At 39.4% G+C, this 27,547-nt stretch overlaps 2 protein-coding genes across 2 annotated transcripts; one reads left to right on the forward strand and one right to left on the reverse strand.

Moving 5' to 3' along the window:
• Positions 1-1,629: 1,629 nt before the first annotated feature.
• On the forward strand, positions 1,630-11,748 carry LOC130957305 (uncharacterized). Its single transcript, XM_057884174.1, has 2 exons — positions 1,630-1,959; positions 11,692-11,748. The coding sequence occupies exons 1-2, from the start codon at positions 1,630-1,632 to the stop codon at positions 11,746-11,748; spliced, it is 387 nt and encodes a 128-aa protein (XP_057740157.1).
• Positions 11,749-19,666: 7,918 nt separating this feature from the next.
• Positions 19,667-20,512, reverse strand: LOC130957306 (uncharacterized). Its single transcript, XM_057884175.1, has one exon. It carries the CDS (start codon positions 20,510-20,512, stop codon positions 19,667-19,669), a length of 846 nt encoding a protein of 281 aa, XP_057740158.1.
• Between the last annotated feature and the right edge of the window lie 7,035 nt (positions 20,513-27,547).

Consider the following 27,547-nt stretch of genomic DNA (forward strand, 5'->3'; position numbering starts at 1 on the left):
GTGCTTAAGAGATGCCAAGAGACCAACCTAGTATTAAACTGGGAAAAGTGTCATTTCATGGTCACAGAAGGAATAGTCCTTGGCCACAAAGTCTCTAATAGAGGCATTGAGGTGGACAGAGCTAAGGTGGAACTCATTGAAAAACTACCTCCACCAAGTAATGTCAAGGCAGTTAGGAGTTTTTTGGGACACGCTGGCTTTTACAGAAGGTTTATTAGAGACTTTTCTAAAATAGCCAAACCTTTGAGTAACTTGCTTGTCTCTGATACACCCTTTGTATTTGATAAAAATTGCATGCTAGCCTATGAACTTTTGAAGCAAAAACTTTCCTCTGCACCTATCATTGCCCCACCTGATTGGAACTTACCTTTTGAACTGATGTGTGATGCATCAGACCTTGCTATTAGGGCAGTGTTAGGACAAAGGAAAGACAATTTGGTACATGTGATTTATTATGCCAGTAAAGTCTTGAATGATAACCAAAGGAATTACACAACCACTGAAAAAGAACTCTTGGCAATAGTCTTTGCATTTGACAAATTTAGATCCTATCTCATTGGATCTAAAGTCATTATCTTCACTGATCATTCAGCTTTAAAATACTTACTTGCTAAGCAAGAATCCAAACCAAGACTTATTAGATGGGTTCTTTTGTTGCAGGAATTTGACATTGAAATCAAAGACAAGAAGGGTGTAGAGAACAAGGTGGCAGACCATTTATCAAGGATACCATGTGAAGAAGGAAGCACACAAAGCACACATATAAATGAGTGCTTTCCTGATGAACAACTCATGGTAATTCACAAAGCACCCTGGTTTGCAGACATAGCAAACTTCAAGGCCACTGGGAGTTTTCCGTTGGAATTTAACAAGCATCAAAGGAAGAAATTGGTAAATGATGCCAAATACTTCATCTGGGACGAACCATACTTGTTCAAAAAATGTTCGGATGGCATACTCAGAAGATGCATATCAGAGGAAGAAGGAAGGGAAGTCTTATGGGACTGCCATGGCTCCACTTATGGAGGACATTTTGCAGGAGAAAGAACAGCAGCTAAGGTGTTGCAGTGTGGTTTTTATTGGCCCACTATCTTCAAAGATGCAAAGGAACTAGTGAAGCACTGCCATGAATGCCAGAAAGCGGGGAACCTGCCAAGAAGAAATGAAATGCCACAACAATTCATTCTGGAACTTGAATTATTTGATGTATGGGGGATAGATTTCATGGGACCCTTTCCCACCTCATACTCAAATAATTACATTCTTGTGGCAGTAGACTATGTCTCCAAATGGGTTGAAGCAATAGCAACTCCAACCAATGATAATAAGGTAGTCATGAACTTCCTCAGAAAACACATTTTTTGCTGTTTTGGGGTTCCAAGAGCAATCATCAGTGATGGAGGAAGCCACTTCTGCAACAAACCATTAGAGGCTTTGCTTCTAAAATATGGAGTCAAACACAAGGTAGCCACACCATACCATCCACAGACAAGTGGGCAAGCCGAAATATCTAATAGGGAACTCAAAAGAATCCTGGAAAAGACTGTGGGAACTTCAAGGAAGGACTGGTCGATTAAGCTAGATGATGCTCTTTGAGCATATAGGACAGCTTTCAAAACACCAATTGGAATGTCTCCTTACCAACTAGTATATGGAAAAGCTTGCCATTTGCCACTGGAGTTGGAGCACAAGGCATTCTGGGCCTTGAAACTTTTGAACTTGGACAGCAAAGCTGCTGGAGAAAGAAGGATGTTGCAAATTCAAGAGTTGGAAGAATTCAGAGATGAAGCTTATGAGAATGCCAAAATTTACAAAGAAAGAGCAAAGAAGAAGCATGACAGCAACATAGCCCCAAGGAAATTTGAAGAGGGACAAAAAGTATTGCTCTACAATTCTAGGCTGAAGCTATTTCCAGGGAAGCTAAAATCAAGGTGGTCTGGACCATTCCTTGTCACCAAGGTCTCCCAATATGGACAAGTAGAAATCATGGAAGAAAAGTCACAACGAACCTTCACTGTGAATGGTCAAAGACTCAAACATTACTTGGGAGATGTGGAGGAGAAGGACAATGTTAAATATCACCTCAACTGAGGAAGCTGACCGTCAAGCTAGTGACGTTAAAGGAGCGCTTGTTGGGAGGCAACCCAACCTGAGGTAATACTCCTTTGCTGTTTCTTTTATTTGTTTCAATAAAAAGGTGAAGTAGTTTCTGTGCATTGCAAAGAATTAAGTTTGGTGTTTCACACCAAACAATGAATTCGTGGATCAATAATTCAAAGGGGAATGTGTGACTCTAAGTTTGGTGTTCCACCATACAGATCAACTGAACACAACAACCTTTGAATTATATGAAAGGAACAACTATTCTAAGCAATCACAGAAATGCTTAAAATCCTTAGCAGCAACTTCATTCCAAGGAGAATTCAAGGATTCAAAGAACAGAGGAGTAAGTAGGAGACTAAGTTTGGTGTTCACACACCAACTTAAGACTCAGACACTTGCCCATACATAGTTGAGCTAACCACTCAAGTGCTTGAGAAGCAAGCAACTTCATCACTCTTTGCAGGAAAGTAAACAAGGATCTTAGAAAGAACATGAAGCAACAACTAGGAGAAGAAGGAGAAATCAAATTGTTTCCTGGCAACAAAGAGAAAACAAGAAATTTCACAAGGTGGTGTTGTTCCTTGACCATTCTTTAAAAGGCAAACAAAAGCATGCTTGTTCTGGTTTAAACTGTAATTGTTGAATCTTTCTGGAATGTGAAGTTTTTAGTATGAGTGTTGGTTTACTGCTTTGAATAAAGTGAATGCCTAGATGTTTGGATATAACTTCACCTTCTTAAACAAATGCTTGCCATGCTTGTTCTGTTTCCAAAAATAAAAGAAAAGTTTGAACAAAAGTAACTTGGCTCAATTAGTGACAAATCAAGTAGAATTAAGAGGTGGTATGCATGCTTGATTGTTTAGTCAGATCACTGGAAATTGAGTGTAGAATTATCATTTTTTTTTGTAGAAGTTTGAACACTGTCTATGGATCTTGATGAATAAATGTCTTTGACCATGAAAAAGAAAGAAAAAGAAGAAGAAAAAGCCAGTGAAAAAGGGCAACCAAAAAGCAAAAAAATTGAGAAAATAAGCTAGGCACCAATGGTTTGAACTTCTGAGACAAATGCCTGTGGTGTTTATGTATTAAGGATATGCTTGGATGAATAGGTTCTGAGGAGTGTTTCAACACTTGGTAACTTGGGTTAACTAACCCGGGATTATCAACCAAAAGTCCATTATCAAGAGCAACCTAAATACAAAACATTTAGTCACACAAAGAGGTGCTGGGCACCAATGTCTCAAGAAGAAATGTGAACTAAAATGCCTGTAGTGGATATGTGTAGTGCACTGATAAGAAAAAGAAAATGCCAAAGGCTTGTGCAACACATGACACTGAGCAAAGAAGGAGCAAAGGAGCTCTAAGAAAAAGAAAAACAAAGAAGAGAAAAGTGCCAAGGACATAAGAATAACAAGAGGCCATAGCAGTGTTTGATGGATGCAATGAAAAAGTGATAATCTTACTTGATAAGAATGAAAAAGTGATGCTGCAACTTTCTGCATAAAACCCTTCTGATGAACTTCAAGTGCTTGCTAATATAGCCAATGTAATTGCTTTCTGTTTCATGCTTTCTTCTCAAACAACTCAGGACTTGCTTAGGGACAAGCAAGTATTAAGTTTGGTGTTGTGATGCCAAGGCATCTTAGGCTAGTTTCACTAGCATTTTTCTGTTAGTTTTAGTTGTTTTATGCATTTTCTTGAGCTTAAAGTAACCAAGAATGGTTAAATGAATAACAAAGCAATGAACCATCCAAACAAGTATGATTTTGATGCAAATTTCATGAGTTTTTAGTTATATTACTTGAATGTTATGAATGAAAGATTTCTCATGAAATTTTGCAAGACTTTGATGCAGTTGTTTGGATGATTTCAGGGAAGAAGAGGCTAGGCAAGGAAGCAACAAAATCAATAAAGGAAGCTTGAATATCACAAGTGGCGTTTAACCTCCAGTTTAACCTTAAACTGGAAGTTAAACGCCAGAATTGAAAGCACCAGGGAGCATTCCCACGTTTAAGCTCCAGTTTAAACTTAAACTGGAGCTTAAACGTGTTCGACTATTTTTTCTCCTCCAGGGTTGCTTTCTCATTTCCACGTTTAAGCTTCAGTTTAAGCTTAAACTGAAGCTTAAACGTGGTCGACCATTCTCCTCCAGGGTTGCGTTTTGCATTCCCACGTTTAAGCTCCAGTTTAAGCTTAAACTGGAGCTTAAACGTGTTCGACCTTTGCCCTCCAGGATGGCTTCCCTCCATTTCCACGTTTAAGCTTCAGTTTAACCTTAAACTGACGCTTAAACGTGTTCGACTCAATTTTCCTCCAGGGGTTGCTTTCTTCATTTCCACGTTTAAGCTTCAGTTTAACCTTAAACTGAAGCTTAAACGTGTTCGACATTTCACACTCCAGGATTGCTTTCTTCCATTCCCACGTTTAAGCTTCAGTTTATCCTTAAACTGAAGCTTAAACGTGTTCGACAATTTTACCTCCTGGAAGTGTCTGGCGTTTAAGTTTAAGCTTAAACTTCAACTTAAACGCCACTATTTGAAAAGGTTTCTGGGCCAAAAATCTTGCAGTTTAAGTTAGCATTTGAGCACAAACATTAACTTAAACATACTCTGGTATGAAACCCAATTGAATATCATGGTTTATGGGATTGGGCCTGAAGAATTGATGAGTCTGGAATTTCAATTTGTTGAGTCATGTGTCATTACTTGATTATCACTAATTTGGCTCAATGAATGTTGCAGAATTGGATCAGCAGCCTCATCAGGATTATGGATCATAAACCCAAAGCAAAAGGAAATCAAAGAAAGGCCTCAAAGCCCAAGAAACACAACAGAAGCTCAATTTAGAAAGTGTATAAATAGGATAGAATTTAAGTTAGAAAGGACTTTTTTTACATTTTCAGAACTTTTGACACAGAGAACTTTGGATCATTCTTTGAATTCAGAGCTATGACTCACTAAACCCCTTTCATTGGGTTAGGGAGCTCTATTGTAATTCAATGAATCAATAATAGTTTTTATCTTCTTCTTCAATCTTTTCTCTTGAATTTTGTTAGAAAGCTTCTCGATCTAATTCCATTGGTTAGTTGTCTTGGGAAAGAAACTATCCATAATTGGAATCCTTCGGAACCTTGGGAAAGGAATGGAGGATTCATGCTAGAGAAGCTTTCTCACAGTGAATTGGATTGGGGTTTGGATGGATATTGTGACATGTAATCCTACCAAATTGTGGTTCATGAAACTGTGTGGTATAATCAGTGATCGAGCATCATCTCTTCTTATGAACATTTAAACCAAGGGATTGGGAATTTGTTTGTTTTTAGAGAGAATTGGTGAGCCAAGGGATTGGGATCCAATCATATAAGATTGCCAAACAAAATCCAATGAATGCATTGGTTGAGGAAGGGATAAAAATGTTTTGATTCGGAGATCTCAATATCTCCTGACACCCAATGATTTCCCATTTCTGATCTACCACTTTCTTTTTACATTCTGCAAATTTAATTCATGCAATCACCCCGATCCCCTTTTAATTTCAACAATTTAGCTTCTCGCTCTTTAATTCATGTAATTTAAGATTCCGCACTTTCAATTTCTTGCCATTTACGTTTCCCGCCAATTTTACATTCCGCAATTCTCATCTAAATCTTGATTCCGCTCAACTAGAACACACTTCTAATCCGAATTGCTCACTCAACCAATCCTTGTGGGATTCGACCTCACTCTATTGTGAGTTTTTACTTGACGATAACCGGTGCACTTGCCGGAAGGAATTTTTGCCGATCGTGCAATTTCCTAAAATCGTAGCTATCAAGTTTATAGCTAGATAGCTGTATCAATGACCGAACCCTACCCCTCTCTCCACCCCTATATAAACCCATCTTCACCACCTCATTTTCATACAACCTAAATACTACTTATCCCCCTTGGCCGAACCACAAAGCCCCCTCCATCTCCTCTATTTCTTCTTCTTCTACTTTCTTCTTTCTTCTTTTGCTCGAGGACGAGCAAACCTTCTAAGTTTGGTGTGGTAAAAGCATTACTTTTTGTTTTTCCATAACCATTTATGGCATCTAAGGCCGGAGAAACCTCTAGAAAGAGGAATGGGAAGGCAAAAGCTTCCACCTCCGAGTCATGGGAGATGGAGAGATTCATCTCAAGGGTGCATCAAGACCACTTCTATGAAGTTGTGGCCATGAAGAAGGTGATCCCCGAGGTCCCTTTCAAACTCAAAAAGAGTGAATATCTGAAGATCCGACATGAGATCCGAAGAAGAGGTTGGGAAGTTCTTACCAACCCCATTCAACAAGTTGGAATCTTAATGGTTCAAGAGTTCTACGCCAATGCATGGATCACCAAGAACCATGATCAAAGTGTGAACCCGGACCCAAAGAATTAGCTTACAATGGTTCGGGGGAAATGCTTAGATTTTAGTCCGGAAAATGTAAGGTTGGCATTTAACTTGCCCATGATGCAAGGAGATGAACACCCTTACACTAGAAGGGCCAACTTTGATCAAAGGTTGGACCAAGTCCTCATAGACATTTATGAAGAGGCGCTCAATGCAAGAGAGATTCAAGAGGGAAGCCGGTTCAACTGAGAAGGCATGACCTCAAGCCCGTGGCTAGGGGATGGTTGGAGTTTATCCAACGCTCAATCATTCCCACTAGCAACCGGTCCGAAGTTACTATAGACCGGGCCTTCATGATTCATAGCATCATGATTGGAGAGGAAAAAGAAGTTCATGAGGTTATAGCCCAAGAACTTTATAAGGTGGCGGACAAGTCCTCTACCTTGGCAAGGTTAGCCTTTCCTCATCTCATTTGTCACCTCTGTTATTCAGTTGGAATTGACATAGAGGGAGACATCTTCATTGATGAGGACAAGCCCATCACTAAGAAAAGGATGGAGCAAACAAGAGATCCCACTCATCATGAAAACCCTGAGATACCTCAAGGGATGCACTTTCCTCCACAAAGCTATTGGGAGCAAATCAACACCTCCCTAGGAGAATTGAGTTCCAACATGGGACAACTAAGGGTGGAGCACCAAGAACATTCCATCCTCCTCCATGAAATTAGAGAAGATCAAAGAATCATGAGAGAGGAGCAACAAAGGCAAGGAAGAGACATTGAAGAGCTCAAGCACTCCATAAGATCTTCAAGAGGAAGAACAAGCCGCCATCACTAAGGTGGACCCGTTCTTTAATTTTCTTGTTCTTTATTTTCCTGTTTTTCGAATTTTCATGCTTATGTTTATCCATGTTTGTGTCTTATGATCATTAGTGTCTTAGTATCTATGCCTTAAAGTTATGAATGTCCTATGAATCCAACACCTTTCTTAAATGAAAAATGTTCTTAATTGAAAAAGAGAAGAATTGCATGAATTTTGAATTTTATAACAGATTAATTATTTTGATGTGGTGGCAATACTTTTGTTTTCTGAATGTATGCTTAAATAGTGCATATGTCTTTTGAATTTATGGTTCATGAATGGTTGGCTCTTGAAAGAATGATGAAAAAGGAGACATGTTACTGAGGATCTGAAAAATCATAAAAATGATTCTTGAAGCAAGAAAAAGCAATGGATACAAAAAAAAAAAGAGAAAGAAAAAAAAAACGAAAAAGAAGGGGGAAAAAGAAAAAAGAAAAAAAATAAAAAATAAAGTCGTGATCCAAGGCAAAAAGAGTGTGCTTAAGAACCCTGGATACCTCTAATTGGGTACATTAGCAAAGCTGAGTCACAATCTGAAAAGGTTCACCTAGTTATGTGTTTGTGGCATGTATATATCCGGTGGTAATACTGGAAGACAGAGTGCTTTGGCCCACGGCCAAGACTCATAAAGTAGCTGTGTTCAAGAATCATCATACTTAACTAGGAGAATCAATAACACTATCTGGATTCTGAGTTCATATAGAAGCCAATCATTCTGAATTTCAAAGGATAGAGTGAGATGCCAAAACTGATCAGAGGCAAAAAGCTAAAAGCCCCGCTCATCTAATTAATACTGATCTTCATAGATGTTTTTGGAATTCATTGCATATTCTCTTCTTTTTATCTTATTTGATTTTCAGTTGCTTGGGAACAAGCAAAATTTAAGTTTGGTGTTGTGATGAGCGGATAATTTATACGCTTTTTGGCATTGTTTTTAGTGTGTTTTTAGTATGTTTTAGTTAGTTTTTATTATATTTTTATTAGTTTTTAGTTAAAATTTACTTTTCTAGACTTTACTATGAGTTTGTGTGTTTTTCTGTGATTTCAGGTATTTTCTGGCTAAAATTGAGGGACCTAAGCAAAAATCTGATTCAGAGGCTGAAAAGGACTGCAGATGCTGTTGGATTCTGACCTCCCTGCACTCGAAGTGGATTTGCTGGAGCTACAGAAGCCCAATTGGCACGCTCTCAATTGCGTTGGAAAGTAGACATTCTGGGCTTTCCAGAAATGTATAAAAGTCCATACTTTGCCCGAGATTTAATGGCCCAAACTGGCGTTCCAAATCAGCTCAAAACTGCCCGGCGTTAAACGCCGGAACTGGCACAAGAATGGGAGTTAAACGCCCAAACTGGCACAAAAGCTGGCGTTTAACTCCAAGAAAAGTCTCTACACATGAAAGCTTCAATGCTCAGCCCAAGCACACACCAAGTGGGCCCGAAAGTGGATTTTTATGTCATTTACTCATCTTTGTAAACTTTAGCCTACTAGTTCTCTACAAATAGGACCTTTTACTATTGTATTTTCATCTTGGTAGCTATCTTTAGTCTTATGCTATCTTAGATCATGGGGCTGGCCTCACGGCCAAGCCTAGACCTTGTTCTTATGTATTTTCAACGGTGGAGTTTCTACACACCATAGATTAAGGTGTGGAGCTCTGCTGTACCTCGAGTATTAATGCAATTACTATTGTTCTTCTATTCAATTCAACTTATTCTTGTTCTAAGATACTCATTCGCACCCAAGAACATGATGAATGTGATGATTATATGACGCTCATCATTGTTCTCACCTAAGAACGCGTGCCTGACAACCACTCCCGTTCTACAAGCAAACAAGGCTTGAATGTTTATCTCTTGGATTCCTTAATCAGAATCTTCGTGGTATAAGCTAGAATTGATGGCGGCATTCAAGAGAATCCGGAAGGTCTAAACCTTGTCTGTGGTATTCTGAGTAGGATTCAATGATTGAATGACTGTGACGAGCTTCAAACTCCTGAAGGCTGGGCGTTAGTGACAGACGCAAAAGAATCACTGGATTCTATTCCAACCTGATTGAGAACCGACAGATGATTAGCCGTGCTGTGACAGGGTGCGTTGAACATTTTCACTGAGAGGACGGGATTGTAGCCACTGACAATGGTGATGCCCAACATACAGCTTGCCATGGAAAGGAGTAAGAAGGATTGGATGAAGACAGTAGGAAAGCAGACAGACGGAAGGGACAAAGCATCTCCATACGCTTATCTGAAATTCTCACCAATGAATTACATAAGTATCTCTATCCTTGGTGTGTGCTTGGGCTGAGCATTAAAGCTTTCATGTGTAGAGGTCTTTCTTGGAGTTAAACGATAGTTTGTAACTTGTTTCTGGCGTTTAACTCTGCTTTGCAATTTGTTTTTGGCGTTTAATGCCAGAATAGGGCAGAAAGCTGGCGTTAAACGCCAGTTTGTGACGTATAAACTCAGGCAAAGTATAGACTATTATATATTGCTGGAAAGCTCTGGATATCTAATTTCCAACGCAATTGAGAGCGCACCATTTGGACTCCTTTAGCTCCAAAAAGTCCATTTCGAGTGCAGGGAGGTCAGAATCCATCAGCATCAGCAGTCCTTTGTCAGCCTCTGAATCAGATTTTTGCTTAGGTCCCTCAATTTCAGCCAGAAAATACCTGAAATCACAAAAAAACACACAAACTCATAGTAAAGTCCAGAAATGTGAATTTTTCTTAAAAACTAATAAAAGTATACTAAAAAGTGAATAAAACATACTAAAAACTATATAAAAATAATGCCAAAAAGCGTATAAATTATCCGCTCATCACTTACCTTCATAGTTAGAGGTTGACTAAGTGGGAGCAACGAGAAATTCTCATTATAATTGATAAGGATAACTAGGATAGGACTTCTAATTTTCATACCTTGCCAAGAGTTTTCTTAGCTATTGATTTATTAATTCCTGCAATTTATTTCTCTTGTTCAAAGCTTTAAAAAATCCCAAAATTATACTGTTTTCCATAACCAATAATAAAACACACCTCCCTGCAATTTCTTGAAAAGATGACTCAAGGTTTAAATACTTCGGTTATAAATTTTATTGGGTTTGCTTAAGTGACAACCAAAACTTTTGTACGAAAGGATCTCTGTTGGTTTAGAAACTATACTTACAACACGAATATATTTGTGAATTTCTTTACCGATAGAAATCCGTTCGTCAGGCGTCCTGTACTTGTGCGCGTCGCAAGTGAGCGTGGCGTTCTTTCTTTGAACACAACGTTACTCTGGAGTGCTTCTCCTTTTCTTCACATTCTCACCTAAAATCAATCAAACAAGAAATCAAAGTCTCACCAAAATAATAAGAAATTGCATCGTTTATAATAATCACTTAATTCTTGCATAAATCTCATGATTTTGTATAAAATTAATGATATTTGATTAAATCAAGATAAACATGGAATTCCACTCCAATCACTTACTTATTGTGCAAGAAAGTGTATAAAACCTAATGAAACAGATGAAAAATGCTTGTGTAACTACCATAAGATGACTTGTCATCACAACACCAAACTTAAATCTTGCTTGTCCCCAAGCAAGCACTAAAACATGAGATGAATGAAAGCAGAAAAGTATGCATGTCCTTATTAGCAAGTAACTGAATCTGGTTCATGGGGTTTTATGCAGATGTAATTGAAGCTATACCTTTATTAGATTTCAGGATTGAAATGTCCCCTTGAAAGATAACTAAAGCTGCTGCTGTGAACCTTATTATTCATCCATCCTTGGTGTTTGATTTTTCTTTTGTTTTTCTACTGAGAAGCTTACACTTTTATTCACTGCTAAGTGTCATGTGCTACAGCGGCTTTTTAGCTTGTTTTTGAATCAACACACCTTCACCACAGACACTTGGCTCACAATCCTTCCTAAGACATTGATGCCCAGCACCTCTTTGGGTCACTAAATGCTCTGTAATTAGGTTGCTCTTGATAGTGGATTTTCGGTTGGTAATCTCGGATTAGTTAATCCAAGTTACCAAGTTTTGAAATACTCCTCCGAACCTAATAATCCAAGCAGATCCTAATACAATAGCACCACATGCATATATCCTAAGGTTCAAGCTATTGGTGTCTAGCCTTATTATTTATTTTTTTGATTGCCAACTCTTGGCTTTTTCTTCCTTTCCTTCTTTTCCAAGGGTCTTTATTTATTAAGATTTCACAGACAGCAGCCTAGTTCATGCTATAGGGGAACATTCTAACCTCTGTTCTTTTGTTAGTGAGCTTACTTAAACATTCAAACATTCACCACCACTAAACCTTATTTTTATTCCTACCGTATTGGACAATTACTCTCTGTTTCGATAATTTTCTCTTATTGATGCAGAAAGGGTACAAGACATGTATTCAAGCAGATGAAGATGAAAACAAGCATTTAAACTAGCGTAATCAGCAGACATCAAAATTTGCACTAATTGAACTAAGCATCAAGGTAAACAGAAGCTTCTCATTCAGAATATTTCAAAGCAGAGTGAATTTTATGACAATACAACCTCTCAGGAGTGTCTTCCAGCTTTTCTTTTGTCATCATTATCTATTACTTTTGCGTTTCTCTTGGCAATGATGTATAATTCATTCAAGAGATTGAATGTCTTTTCTGCACAATTATTGGAAGTTGCTTATTTTCAAAGCACTTAGGCAGATGGTTAGCATGCATGAATTATTGTAGGTCCTTAAACTTACTTTGGTGAGGGAACACCAAACTTAGTCCCTTGCTACTGTCTATGATGCATCAGTTACATGAAACCTTGTGCTTTTGAAGGAAATAAATCAGATGCTATCAATTAAACAGGTGTTGAGTAATTTCTTTGATTATTTGGAGCTAGTGATAGATCTTGCAGAAGAGTGTAATGAGTTCTTAAGGAGACTTTTGGTGGAACACCAAACTTAGAGTCATACATTCACTCTTAAGTTATTTTGGTGTGCAACACCAAACTTAGCTCCTTTCAATACAGAGAAATCTACTCCACCTTTTATTGAAATAGCTATGAAAAGAACTACCTCAGGTTGGGTTGCCTCCCAACAAGCGCTTCTTTATCGTCATTAGCTTGGCGTTCTTCATCATTGTTCATACCAGCTCATGAATGCTTTCTTCTTTGTCCCAATGGCCTCCCAAGTAATGCTTTGCCCTATGACCATTTGCTGTGAAAATGTCCTTTGTTGCTTCATCTAGAAGTTCAAGGCTTCTATAAGGAAGAATCTTTGTCACCAAGTATGGGCTAGTCCATTTGGACTTGAGTTTGCCAGGGAAAACTTTGAGCCTGGAGTTATACAAGAGTACTTGTTGTCCTGGTTTGAACTCCTTATTTGAAATCCTTTTGTCATGCCATCTCTTAACCTTTTCCTTGTATATCTTAGCATTTTCATAGGCTTCCAGTCTAAACTTATCGAACTCATTTAGTTGCAGTAGCCTCTTCTCTCCTGCTGCTTGAGAATCAAGGTTGAGGAGTTTAGTGGCCCAGAAGGCTTTATGCTCAAGCTCTACAGGGAGGTGACAGGACTTGCCATATAATAACTGAAAAGGGGACTTTTCAATAGGAGTTTTAAAGGCTGTTCTGTATGCCCAGAGAGCATCTTCTAATTTTTTAGCCCGATCTTTTCTTGTGTTCCCCACTATTTTTTCCAAAATCCTCTTCAACTCCCTATTTGCAAGCTCTGCTTGGCCATTGGTCTGTGGGTGATATGGTGTGGCTACTTTATGCATCACCCCATATTTGTGAAGTATTTTCTCCATTTGTTTGTTATAAAAATGGCTACCACCATCACTGACAATACCCTTAGGCACTCCATATCTAGTAAAAATGTGCTTTTTAAGGAATTGCAGGACAATTTGGGCATCACATGTGGTTGTTACTATGGCTTCCACCTACTTTGAGACATACTCTACTGCCACAAGTATGTATTTAAAGGAGTATGAAGGTGGAAATGGCCTATAAAGTCTATGCCCCAAAGATCAAAGAGTTCTACCTCCCTGGCATCCTTGAATATGGTTGGCCAATAAAATCCACTTTGGAGTACCTTGGCAGCCGTCCTTTCTGGTCCAAAGTGACCACCATAGGCTGAATTATGGCAGTGCCACAGTATATCTTTCATTTCATTCTCAAGAACACATTTCCTAATCATCCTATCTGAACACCTCCTGAATAAGAATGGTTCATCCCACAAGAATTTCTTGGCTTCATTGAGCAGCTTCTTCACTTGTTGCTTGGTGAATTCTTGGGGGATCTTCCTTCCAACCTTATAGTTTGCAATATCTGCAAACCAAGGGGCTTGGTGGATTTGCAAAAGGTGTTCATCTGGAAAGCTTTCATTCACTAGATGTGAAGCTTCTTAATTTATTTTTTGTGGTAGCCTTGATAAGTGATCAGCAACTTAATTTTCACTCCCTTTTCTATCCTTTATCTCAATGTCAAACTCTTGTAGGAGCAATATCCATCTGATGAGTCTTGGTTTGGCGTCTTGTTTTGACATCAAATACTTAGTGATGCAGGTGGAAACTGTCTCTCAACAAATTTCCTTCGGCAAGTGTACCGAATTTGTCGTCAAGTAAAAACTCACAATAGAGTGAGGTCGAATCCCACAGGGATTGATTGATCAAGCAACTTTAATTAGAAGAATGTTCTAATTGAGCGAATTCAGGATTTGGGTTGAGATTTGCAGAAAATAAAATGGCGGGAATGTAAATGATGGAAAAAGTAAATGCTAGAATTAAAGGGCTGAAAGTAAATGACTGAAAGTAAATTGCAGAATTGTAAATGGAAATGGGGTGTTTGCTCATGAAAGTAAACGCAGAAATTAAAGAGAATGGGTGAGATCAGAATTGGGGAGTTCATTGGGCGCAGGAGATGTTGCAATTCTCCGGATCAAGTTCATTTTCATCTCTTCCTCAATCAATGCACTCATTGATCTCCTTGGCAATCTTAATTGATTGAATTACAATTTCTTGCAATTCAATCTCTCAAATCTTGATCAATAGCCAATTCCTTGGTCAATTGCTCATGAGAAGAGATGAAGTGTGGTCACTGATTATACCACATGCATTTTCCAAATCAAGTATTGAGAGGATTATAGTCACATATCCATCCAAACCCAATTTGGTCCAGCATGAGAAAGCATTTCTAGCTTGATCTCTTCATTCCTCTTTTAAGGCTCAGAAGAGATCCAAGTTTGAATAGCCTCTTTTCCAAGATAACTACCTAATGGGATGAAGATCGAAAGCTTTCAAGTAAAATCAAGAGAAAAGATAGAAGAAGAATAATGGAAACTAGTATTGATCCATCAAATTACAACAGAGCTCCCTAACCCAATGAAAGGGGTTTAGTTGTTCATAGCTCTAGAAAATGAAAACAAAGATGGAGAATACATCATGGAACTAGAAGAGCAGAGAAGGTAAAATATAGAGAGTAGTGATATTTTCCAACTTCCAGAACTCCTTAAATAATTCAAAGCTACTCCTATATATACTACTCTTCTCAGCTTCTAGTTGGCTCTTCAAGTCTTGGGCCTTTGGATCTTGAGTTTGAAGCAGTTCTCTTCTTCATTTGGGCTTGGTTTTACTTGCAGAGAGAAAGTGTGAAGTGGGCAGAGACTTTAGCTCAGGACGTTAGGGGTGTTAACGTTTAGTGAAAGTATGAGTTCGAGAACGTTAGTGACACTCAACATTGTCACTTACGTTCCAATGTACCCCTTTGCCTCACGTTAGAGCCCACGTTAACTAGGTTAACGTGGCTTCTAACGTGGCCTTGCCAACCTTCGAGAACGTTAGTGACACTCAACATTGTCACTAACGTTTTAGTGTGCCCCTATGTCTCACGTTAGGGTCCCACGTTAACTAGGTTAACGTGGCCTTGCCAACCTTCGAGAACGTTAGTGACACTTAACATTGTCACTAACGTTCTAGTGTGCCCCTATGTCTCACGTTAGAGTCCCACGTTAACTATGTTAACGTGGCTTCTAACGTGGCCATTCTTAGCCATCCCCAACATTAGTGACAATGTTGAGTGTCACCAACGTTGGCTCATCTTTCACTCATCAACGTTAGCTTCCACGTTAACTAAGTTAACGTGAAAGTTAACGTGGCTCCTTGGGGGTTTTGTGGGTACTTCCAACGTTAGTGACAATGTTGGGTGTCACTAACGTTGTCGACCTCCCTTGCCTCTTACGTTAGCTCCCACGTTAACTAAGTTAACGTGGGAGTTAACGTGGTACATTGCACCTTAGGCCAACGTTAGTGACAATGTTGAGTGTCACTAACGTTGGCTTCCTTCCCCCTTTTAACGTTAGAGGCCACGTTAACTAAGTTAACGTGGACTCTAACGTGGCCACTTATGATCATTGGCCAACGTTAGTGATAATGTTAAGTGTCACTAACGTTGGCTCAAAGTCCCTTCTTCACGTTAGAGTTCACGTTAACTTAGTTAATGTGACTCTTAACGTGGGCAATGATGGCTTCGAGAGCGTTATTGGCAATCACTTTTCTCATTAACTTTGCAAGTTACCTCCCATTCCACGTTAGTGGTAACGTTAATTAGATTAACGTGACTGCTAAGTGGTTCTTCCTTGCTTCCTTTGGTCCTAAAATCAAGCAATAGAGTGCATTAATGTTCTAGTCCAAGTCATGGGTAATGCAACATACAATTTGTTACTAAACTCATGCAAAATCCTCATGAAATCATGTAAAAGGCACAATGTATGCTTGAATCAAGGTATAAGTGAATATCCACCCAAAACTAGCTTATTTCCTAAGGAAATGCATGAAACTACCTTAAAAACAGTAAAGAAAAGGTCAGTGAAACTGGCCAAGATGCCCTGGCATCACAACACCAAACTTAAAGCTTGCTTGTCCCTAAGCAAGTATTGGAACAAGAGAATGATGAATGGAATGCCAAGAGAAATGAGTCATTCTTATGGAAGTCATGTCACTAATTTTATGGTGGTTTCATGCATAGCAACTTAGGTTCATTCCATTACTGGCTTTCAGACCTTTATCATGTCCTAAAACACTGACTTTGCTTACATCCCATGAGACTTTTATTGATCCTTTTATTGTCATTCCAGGGCTTATTTGTGTTCTTCAAGCTAAGTGCTCTGTAAGGGGGCAACTCTTTAAGATAAGCTTTCAGCCAACACTCCCGAACCAGTTGGTTCAAGGTGCTAGGTGTTGAGACACCCCTAAAGACTTACTCCCTCAAGTCTCTCCCCCATACATACACACCACAGGCATCTGGTTTATTTATTTTCCTTCTTGAGACCTTGGTGTCCAGCACCTCTTTGGGTTACTAAATGCTCTGTAGTGAGGGTTACTCTTGATAGTGGACTTTCAGCTAATAATCCCGAGTTAGTTAACCCAAGTTACCAAGTGATAAGGCACCCCTAAGAGCTTATTCATCCAAGTAAATCCCTCACACAGGAACACCACAGACACATGTCTCAAGATTAAAACCATTGGTGCCTAGCTTTATTGCATACTCTTTTTCTTTTGTTTTTCACTTTAAGTGTTCTTTCCCTTTCTCTTATTAGGATCTTGTTATTTACTTAGTCTCATGGGTATATTCAAAGTATAGTATTCAGGCCAGATAGTTGTCATCCCCACCTTATGGTTGAACCAACTTAGCTAACTTATGATCACACCAAAGACTCGGAAAATTACTCCATATCATGAACTCCACTCTGGTCTTTTGAAACATAAACATTCTCTTTTCATTTGATTTAAAAGACAAGCATACAATAAATAAAGATATGATGTAGTAACATAAACACTAGCAAGCATAGACTTTTTCAACAGAAAACTTAAATTGCATAATTGAAAGTTGTTCAAACTAGTATGGAAGCATGTTCTATTTCATACAAGATCTTCCTTATTTCAAAATGGAAAAAGAGAGACCAAAGAAGGAGCTCCACCACCTTTTACTCATGTGGTTGCCCATGCTCTCCTTCTTGCTTGTCCTCTTGGTGTTTTTCTTGAGTGCTTGTGCTCCCACTTCCTTTGCCTTTCCCAAGCAGTTTCTTCCAGAAGCTAGCATCTTCCATCTTCTTCTTTAGTGTGTCCTTCTGCTGTTTCACCTTCTTTTCTTCTTGTTCAACAAACTCTTTTTGGATCTCATCATATGTGGGAATGGCATGATGTAGATGATGCATATTGCTGGACATGTAGTTCAACCTGGCCTGAGTATTTACGTTGAACTCCTCCCTATGTAACTGCCCTCCCTCATTCAGCACATTGAACTCATTGAATGATTTTATTTGAGCTAGTTGCCGCTGGTTGAGTTCTTGAAGGCGTTCATCTTGACGCTCTTGCCTCTCAGTAACTTGGTGGATGGCTTGAGTGAGTTGGGAGTATTGCTCCTGTTGCTGCTCCATGTGTTGTTTCTGCCACTCTTCTTGTTGTCTCATCCAGTTGGACTGAATGTGAAGTATTTGCTCTTGTCCCTCCATTTGTCTTATTCCCAAATCCTCAATGGCTCTTAGAAGGTGAGTCATATTTAAGTTGGCTGGGTCATAATGCTCTTCTTGTTGATATTCTTCATGATGATATTCCTCTTGATGAGTTCCTTCCTTAGCTTTTCGCTTTCCTATATGTGGCCTTCTTTGTTGCTGAGCAGGTGTGGTATAGACCAATCGCTCAAGTGTAACTGGCCTCCCTGGGTTCACCCAGTCTGGATTGCTGTCCTCAAATACTACCTTGGCCTTGTTGCACAACCTGAGAATGGTGCTAGGGTACCAGAGCCTGGCACCTGAATCAGCCTTCTCAGTTGAATCTTGAATCCCCTCAGCGATGAGTTCAAGCACATTGATCTTCCCACCCTGTACTAAGCAATGCACCATAGTAGCTCGATTGATGTTTACCTCTGAATTATTTGCAGCTATTAGAATGGATCTCCTTACGAGTTCAAACCACCCCTTGGCTTCAGGGCTACGGTCTCCCCTCTTGATGAACTTAGGTCTCCCATTTGCGTACCTCTCCCAATCAGCTGCTATAACACAGATGTCCGTCACTATCTCTGTGAGCTCATCATTGTCAGGGCTTTTACTTATCCTTTCCTGATAGCTGGCCTCATCAAAATGAGGTGATTTCAGGTGAAGAGCTCTTGTTATGGCATTTGGGCTGAAATCCACCTCCTTTCCTCTCACGTAGCTTTTAAAGGTTGGGGCCTTGGTCTTGTCTTCTCTCACTACATTTGCATAGAATTCTTTGATGAGGTTTCCATTAATCTTCCCCTCTGGACTTGTGAGCAATTGCCACCCTCTCTCTTTGATTTTCTCCCGAATCTGTGGTGACTCATTTGCATTGATTTGGAAGATTAATTCTGGCAATATCTTTCTGACCCTTATCCGCTCAAATTCACGTTCATGAAAGGCAGTTTTGAATCTCTTCTCATCGAATGAAACACTCTCCATGGGTTCCTTCCTCTTTTGCCTCGTTGAGCTTGATGATGCCATGAATTTGAGTTGCTGTTTTGAGGTGATTTGAGGATACGGATAGATGAAGAATGGGTTGGCTAGGACAGTTTGTGATGAAGGGGTTTAGCACGCCAAAAGTGTGAAGTGTGGAGAGTGGGGATTTGAATGTGAGGAGTGAGGCTGCACTAAGGTTCCCTTATATTGGGAGATCATGAGAGAACAGAAGGTGTAGATTGCAAGAATGGTTGCTTGATGGACAGTTGGGGTTGTGCATGAAGGAAGGACAAGGATCATCACTTAATGAGAGTGAATGGTTCGGTCTTCAAGGGTCTCCTTTCTTCAATGTTGCATGGCAACGTTTCCCCATGCGTTCCTTCTTGAGACAAGTGTGTAGTTCTCTTCATGAAGTGGCCGAACCTCCCCCATTTAATTGTCCAATCAATCCCCATCAATGCTCCTTTTCTTTTCCCTATAAAGACAAAATAAGAAAGGTGAGAAAAGATATCAAAACGACAATATGAACTTTACGGCTAGAATTAAAAAAAAAAAGTGAGAAAAGATTAAATTATTTATTCATGAATTCCATCTAACTAACTAACTATTTGTGGGTCCTTATATGCATATTGGTGGAACCATGGGGTGACACCAAACTTAGTTTGGAGCACTGTGATGAAAAGTTTTTGTTCAAAGCTCCCAAGACTAGCATGCATCTTGGTTTACTTTGAACACCAAACTTGTTCCTCACTATATGCTGCACAATAAGGTTTTCACCAAGTGTTTGTCAAGTTTGGGTTGGAATTCGTAAATATTGACTTATTCACTATTTTCTGAAAGCATATAAAAAATGGGTTGCCTCCCATGAAGCGCTTCTTTAGCGTCACTAGCTTGACGTTTCTCCCTCATTAGGGCGGTTGGTAATGCTTGAAGTCCTCCCTTCTTGCTGTGGACTTGTATCCATTGGTTGTATCAATGATCTCTATATGTTCCAGGGAAAGAACTCTGTTGATTGTGAAGACTTTAGGTAACTGGGATGGTACAGTAGGGAGATTAGGGGGAATATCTGGGAAGTAAGCTGAGATCACTCTATCCCCTGGAGAAAAGTCTTCCGTAGGGATCTTTTTGTTCCTCCACCTCCTTGGTACCTTCTTCCTTGTGTCTTTTGATATTGCCTTGCTCTTGATGACTTCTTCCTCTAAGGGGGTTTTGATGTTGTCTTCACATCCCTCTAGAGGTTTAGGCTCCTCCAACTTTTCCTTTAGCTGTGGTAGTTGCTGTTTCCCTTGTTTATCAACCAAAGGGGTCTCCAGATAGGTTGGGTGTGCTTTAGTGCTTGCTTCCTCATTCAGCATCTCATTATGATCTTTGCTTGGTTCCTTGTGCTCTTGGTCTGCTTCTTGTGAGAGTTTGAAGACATTAAAGCTGAGCCGTTCATCATGGATCCTCAATATTAGCTCCCCTTTCTCCACATCTATGAATGCTCTGGCCATAGCTAGGAATGGTCTTCCCAATATGATTGGGTGAATATGACTCTCTTCCATGTCCAGAATGACAAAGTCTGTTGGGAAAAAGTATTTCCCAACCTTTAACAACACATTTTCCACCACTCCTATTGCTTGCTTTTGAGTCTTGTCAGCCACTCTGATGACTACATCTGTGGATATTATCTCATTGATCTGCAGCCTCTTCGCCAAGGATAGGGGCAGTAAGTTGATGCTTGCCCCCAAATCACAGAGTGCTCTTTCAAACATTGTTTCTCCTATGGCACAGGGGATGTGAAAACTCCCTGGGTCTTTTCTTTTTGCAGGCAACTTAGGTTGAATAAGGGCACTACATTCCTTGTTCAACACTATAGTCTAGCCTCCTTTGATTGAGCTTTTCCTGGGAAGAAGTTCCTTCATATACTTGATGAATGCAGGCATTTGTTGGATGGCCTTGATGAATGGTATGTTCACATGCAGAGATGCAAACAAATCTAGGAACCTTGAGTACATTCTCTTCCCCACAGCACCATTGAGCAGTTGGGGAAATGGTGCATATAGCTTAAGCAACTCTTGTTGTGAGATTTTTGGTTCTTTGTGATCTCTATCCTCCTCCTCTGTTGAGTTGTCTTCAGGCTGTTTGGAGAGTTTGCTTTGCTTGCCTTCAGCCTCTTGACCACTTGTAGTGACCATCTTGCAATCTTCCCATCTTACTTTCTTTGCTTTGCCTCTTGGGTTTTTCTCCGTGTCACTTGGGAAGCCATCAGTAGGTTTGGGAATCTTCTCAGCTAAGCATCCCACTTGGAATTCCAGCTTCTTGATGGTCTCTCCCTGGTTCTTAATATTGGCTCGCACCTCCTCTTTGAACACCTTGTTTTCTTGAATCTCTTAGCATATTCCTTCAAGTAAGGCTTCAATCTTAGAGAGCTTGTCATCAAATGATGGTGGATTGGGATTAGAGGTGTTGTTTTGGTTTTGATATGGGTGTGGAGAAGTGTTGTTGTGGGGGTGTTGATATGTCTTCTGTGTGAATTGTTGATGAGCTGCATTGTTGTTGGAGTTGTAACGTCTCTGGTCTTGGCTTTGATCTTGCTGATTCTCCCACCCAAAGTTTGGGTGGTTCCTCCATCCAGAGTTGTAAGTTTTGGAGTATGGATCATGGACTTGTCTAGGTGAGTTTTCCACATAGTTGGCTTGCTCCCAGTCACCTTCTTCTCCTATGTTTACTCCTTCTTGAGTTGGTGATGAGGTGATGGCTGCTGCAACTTGGTTCTCTTCCACCTTCTTGGTAAGATCTGTGATGAGCGGATATTTTATACGTTTTTTGGGGGTAATTTCATGTAGATTTTAGTATGTTTTAATTAGTTTTTAATAGAATTTTATTAGTTTTTAAGCAAAAATCATATTTCTGGACTTTACTATGAGTGTGTGTATTTTTCTGTGATTTCAGGTATTTTCTGGCTGAAATTGAGGAAGCTGAGCAAAAATCTGACTTAGGCTGAAAAAGGACTGCTGATGCTGTTGGATCCTGACCTCCCTGCACTCGAAATGGATTTTCTGGAGCTACAGGAGTCCAATTGGCGGGCTCTAAACGGCGTTGGAAAGTAGACATCCAAGGCTTTCCAACAATATATAATAGTCTATACTTTGCGCGAAGATAGACGAAGTAACTTGGCGTTGAACGCCAAGTACATGCTGCTGTCTGGAGTTAAACGAAAGAAAAACGTCATGATCCGGAGTTGAACGCCCAAAACACGTCATAACTTGGAGTTCAACTCCAAGAAAAGCCTTTACTCGTGGATAGCTTTAGTCTCAGCCCCAGAACACACCAAGTGGGCCCCAGAAGTGGATTTCTGCACCAATTATCTTAGTTTACTCATATTCTGTAAACCTAGGTTACTAGTTTACTATTTAAACAACTTTTAGAGAATTATTCTGTACCTCATGACATTTTCAGATCTGAATTACATACTTTTTGACGGCATGAGTCTTTAAACTCCATTGTTGGGGGTGAGGAGCTCTGCAGCGTCTCGATGAATTAATACAATTCCTTTATTTTCCATTCAAACACGCTTGTTCTTATCTAAGATGTTTATTCGTGCTTAATTATGGAAAAGGTGATGATCCGTGACACTCATCACCTTTCTCAGTCCATGAACGTGTGTCTGACAACCACCTCCGTTCTACATCAGATTGAATGAGTATCTCTTAGATTCATTACTCAGAATCTTCGTGGTATAAGCCGGATTGATGGCGGTATTCAGGAGAATCCGGAAAGTCTAAACCTTGTCTGTGGTATTCTGAGTAGGATTCCGGGATTGAATGACTGTGACGAGCTTCAAACTCCTGAAGGCTGGGCGTTAGTGACAAACGCAAAAGAATCAATGGATTCTATTCCAACCTGATTGAGAACCGACAGATGATTAGCCGTGCTGTGACAGAGCATAGGAACGTTTTCACTGAGAGGATGGGAAGTAGCCATTGACAACGGTGACACCCTACATAGAGCTTGCCATAGAAGGGATTTTGCGTGTGGAAAAGGATTTCAAGGAAGAGTTGAAGTTCAGAGGACAAAGCATCTCCAAAACTCCAACATATTTCTCATTACTGAACAACAAGTAACGCTTTGATTCTCTTTTATTTTTCTAATAATTTTAAACACTTTGACTTCTTACAATTAAATCCAAATAATCTTACTGGCCTCCTGACTAAGATTAATAAAATAAATATAGCTTGCTTCAAACCAATAATCTCCGTGGGATCGACCCTTACTCACGTAAGGTATTACTTGGACGACCCAGTGCACTTGCTGGTTAGTGGTATGAGATCATAAGAAATTTTGATTTTGACATTGAGATTAAGATTTCGTGCACCAAGTTTTTGGCGCCGTTGCCGGGGATTATTCGAGTTTGAACAACTAAAGGTTTATTTTATTTCTTAGATTAGGAATAATTTATTTTTATTATTTTTATTGTTATAGAGTCATTAAAATCTGATAGGATAGTCTCTTTTCAAAAATTTCTTTTCTAAAATATTATTTTTCTTTATTAATTGCTAATTTTCGTGAGTTTAGTGTCTTGTTCTAAGTTTGGTGTCAATTGCATATCTTATATTTTTCTTTAAAATTTTTGACTTGTGTTCTTTGTTCTTCATTGATCTTCAAGTTGTTCTTGTTTATTTTTCTTGTTTGATCTCAAGTTTTTCTTGTTTTGTGTCTTTTCTTGTTTTTTTTCTTGTGCTTTTTCAAAACATTAACTTTCAAAAATTTATATTTTTATCCATAAATATGATACATTTTTAAAACCAACATTGAGATTACTGCCCAATTGGCTGGAGCATTGGTAGTTGTTCTTGATAATTGAGTATCCGCTTTGGAATATTTTTCAAAAATAATTTTTCTTTGATTGAATCTTGTGCCAAACTCTAAGTTTGGTGTTTTCTTGTTAATCTTTCTTTAATTTTCGAAAATTTGTCTTGGTTTTCTAAAAATTTTAAGTTTGGTGTTCTTTCTTTTGTTCTTGGTGTTCTTGTGAATCTTCAAGGTGTTCTTGAGTTTTTCTTGTGTCTTGATCTTAAAATTTTTAAGTTTGGTGTTCCTTGGTGTTTTCCCTCCAAAAATTTTCGAAAATAAGGAGCATTAGATCTAAAAATTTTAAGTCTTGTGTCTTTTGTGTGTTTTTCTCTTTCATCATAAAATTCAAAAAAAAAAAATTTATATTTTCTAACTAATTTTGAACTACATTTTTCGAAAATTTTATATAAAAATTCAAATTTCAATTTCAAAATATTTCCAATTTTTTTTATTTATTTTGCTTTTTATTTTATTTTAAAAAAAAATTAATATCAACATATAAATTATCCCTTGTATTCCATCATGGAAGCAAGTAGGAATGAACAGTCCAAGAGGACTCTGGGGTCATATGCTAACCCCACTACTGCTTCATATGGGAGTAGTATCTGTATACCCTCCATTGGAGTTAGTAGCTTTGAGTTGAATCCTCAGCTCATTATCATGGTGCAGCAAAACTATCAGTATTCTGGTCTTCCACATGAAGAACCTACAAAGTTTCTGGCACAATTTTTGCAAATTGCTGACATAGTACATGATAAGGAAGTGGATCAGGATGTCTACAGATTATTACTGTTTCCATTTGCTGTAAAAGATCAAGCTAAGAGGTGGTTAAATAACCAGCCTAAGAACAGCATAAAAACATGGAAGCAGCTGTCAGAAAAATTCCTGAATCACTATTTCCCTCCAAAACGGATGACACAGCTAAGGCTAAGCATCCAAGGCTTCAAACAAGGAGATAATGAATCTCTTTATGATGCCTGGGAGAGATACAGAGAGATGCTAAGAAAATGCCCCTCTAAAATGTTTTCAGAATGGGTGCAATTAGACATCTTCTACTATGGGCTTACAGAAAAGGCTCAGATTTCTCTAGACCACTCAGCTGGTGGATCTATACATATGAGAAAAACAATTGAAGAAGCTCAAGAGCTTATTGATACAGTTGCCAGAAATCAACATCTGTACCTAAGTAATGAATCTTCCATGAAAGAAGAAGCTAAAACAGTAACTGCTGAACTCAGTCCAGTGGATCAGGCTAATGAATTCAATCAGCAATTAGACTTTCTAACTCAGCAACTAGCCGAATTCAAGGAAATATTACAGGAAACAAGAATGGCTAACAGGAATATGGAAGTACAATTAAAGCAGACAGAAAAGCAACTGTCAAAACAAATAGCAGAAGAATGTCAAGCAGTTCAATTAAGAAGTGGGAAAACATTAAATACCTCACTTCAAAGCAGCAGGAAAACAAGAAATGAACAAATGGCTAATCAAAATCCCTCTGAGGACAGTCAGAGCCCAGAGAGGAATAGAGCTGGCGTTGAACGCCCAGACCATGCTCATTCCTGGCGTTCAACGCCAGAAACAAGCATGAATCCGACGTTGAACGCCCAAAGGGAGCATGGTTCTGGCGTTCAAACGCCAGTAACAAACAAGGAGGTGGCGTTTAACGCCACTCCAGCTTCCACCCCTGGCATTCAAATGCCAGTGGGGGATCAGTCACATACAAGTGCTGATGACAACCCTTCTAAAAAGGCTTCCCAACCCACTTCTGTAGGTAATAAACCTGCAGCAACTAAGGTTGAGGAATACAAAGCCAAAATGCCTTATCCTCAAAAACTCCGCCAAGTGGAACAGGATAAGCAATTTGCCCGCTTTGCAGACTATCTCAGGACTCTTGAAATAAAAATTCCGTTTGCAGAAGCACTTGAGCAAATACCATCTTATGCTAAGTTCATGAAAGAGATCTTAAGTCATAAGAAGGACTGGAGGGAAACTGAAAAAGTTTACCTCACTGAAGAATGCAGTGCAGTCATTCTGAAAAGCTTACCTGAGAAGCTTAAAGATCCTGGGAGCTTTATGATACCATGTACATTAGAGGGTACTTGTACCAAGCAAGCTTTATGTGATCTTGGAGCAAGTATCAACCTAATACCTGCATCTACTATCAGAAAGCTTGGTTTAACTAAAGAAATCAAACCAACCAGGATATGTCTTCAACTTGCTGATGGCTCCATTAAATACCCATCAGGCGTGATTGAGGACATGATTGTCAAGGTTGGGCCATTTGCCTTTCCTACTGACTTTGTGGTGTTGGAAATGGAAGAGCACAAGAGTGCAACTCTCATTCTAGGAAGACCTTTCCTAGCAACTGGCCGAACCCTCATTGATGTCCAAAAAGGGGAAGTAACTTTGAGAGTCAATGAGGAGGAGTTCAAGTTGAATGTTGTCAAAGCCATGCAACATCCAGACACCCCAAATGACTGCATGAGTGTTGATATTATTGACTCTCTGGTAAGAGAAGTCAATATGGTTGAGAGTCTCGACTCAGAGCTTGAGGACATATTTAAAGATGTTCAGCCTGACCTGGAGGAATCAGAGAGAATAGTAGAACCTCTGAAAATCCCTCAGGAGGAGGAGAACCTCCTAAACCCGAGCTCAAACCATTACCACCATCCCTGAAATATGCATTTCTGGGAGAAGGTGATACCCTTCCTGTAATCATAAGCTCTACCTTAGAGCCACAGGAAGAGGAAGCACTAATTCAAGTGCTAAGGACACACAAGACAGCTCTTGGGTGGTCCATCAGTGATCTTAAGGGCATTAGCCCAGCTAGATGCATGCACAAGATCTTACTGGAGGGTGACGCCAAGCCAGTGGTTCAACCACAAAGGCGGCTGAACCCAGCCATGAAGGAAGTAGTGCAGAAAGAGGTCACTAAGTTACTAGAGGCTGGGATTATTTATCCTATTTCTGACAGCCCCTGGGTGAGCCCTGTCCAAGTCGTCCCTAAGAAAGGTGGCATGACAGTGGTTCATAATGAAAAAAATGAACTGGTTCCTACAAGAACAGTTACTAGGTGGCGTATGTGTATTGATTACAGAAGACTCAATACAGCCACCAGAAAGGATCATTTTCCTTTACCATTCATAGACCAGATGCTAGAAAGACTAGCAGGCCATGAATACTACTACTTCCTGGATGGATGTTCAGGTTATAATCAAATTGCAGTAGACCCCCAGGATCAGAAGAAAACGGCATTCACATGCCCATCTGGAGTATTTGCATACAGAAGGATGCCATTTGGCCTGTGCAATGCACCTGCAACCTTTCAGAGGTGCATGCTCTCAATTTTCTCTGATATGGTGGAAAAATTTCTGGAAGTCTTCATGGATGACTTTTCAGTGTTTGGAGACTCATTCAGCTCCTGCCTTAACCATTTAGCACTTGTTCTAAAGAGATGCCAAGAGACTAACCTGGTTTTAAACTGGGAGAAGTGTCACTTTATGGTGACTGAAGGAATTGTCCTTGGGCACAAAATCTCGAATAAGGGGATAGAGGTGGATCAAGCTAAGGTAGAGGTAATTGAAAAATTACCACCACCTGCCAATGTTAAGGCAATCAGAAGCTTTCTGGGGCATGCAGGATTCTATAGGAGGTTTATAAAAGATTTTTCAAAAATCGCCAAACCTCTGAGCAACCTGCTAGCTGCTGACACGCCATTTATCTTTGATAAAGAGTGTCTGCAGGCATTTGAGACTCTGAAAGCTAGATTGCTTACAGCACCAATCATCTCTGCACCAGACTGGACATTACCATTTGAATTAATGTGTGATGCCAGTGACCATACCATTGGTGCAGTGTTGGGACAAAGGCATGACAAGCTTCTGCACGTCATTTACTATGCCAGCCGTGTTTTAAATAATGCACAGAAGAATTACACAACCACAGAAAAA

The sequence above is a fragment of the Arachis stenosperma genome, chromosome 10 (assembly GCF_014773155.1).
Source record: "Arachis stenosperma cultivar V10309 chromosome 10, arast.V10309.gnm1.PFL2, whole genome shotgun sequence".
Taxonomy (NCBI): Eukaryota; Viridiplantae; Streptophyta; class Magnoliopsida; order Fabales; family Fabaceae; genus Arachis; species Arachis stenosperma.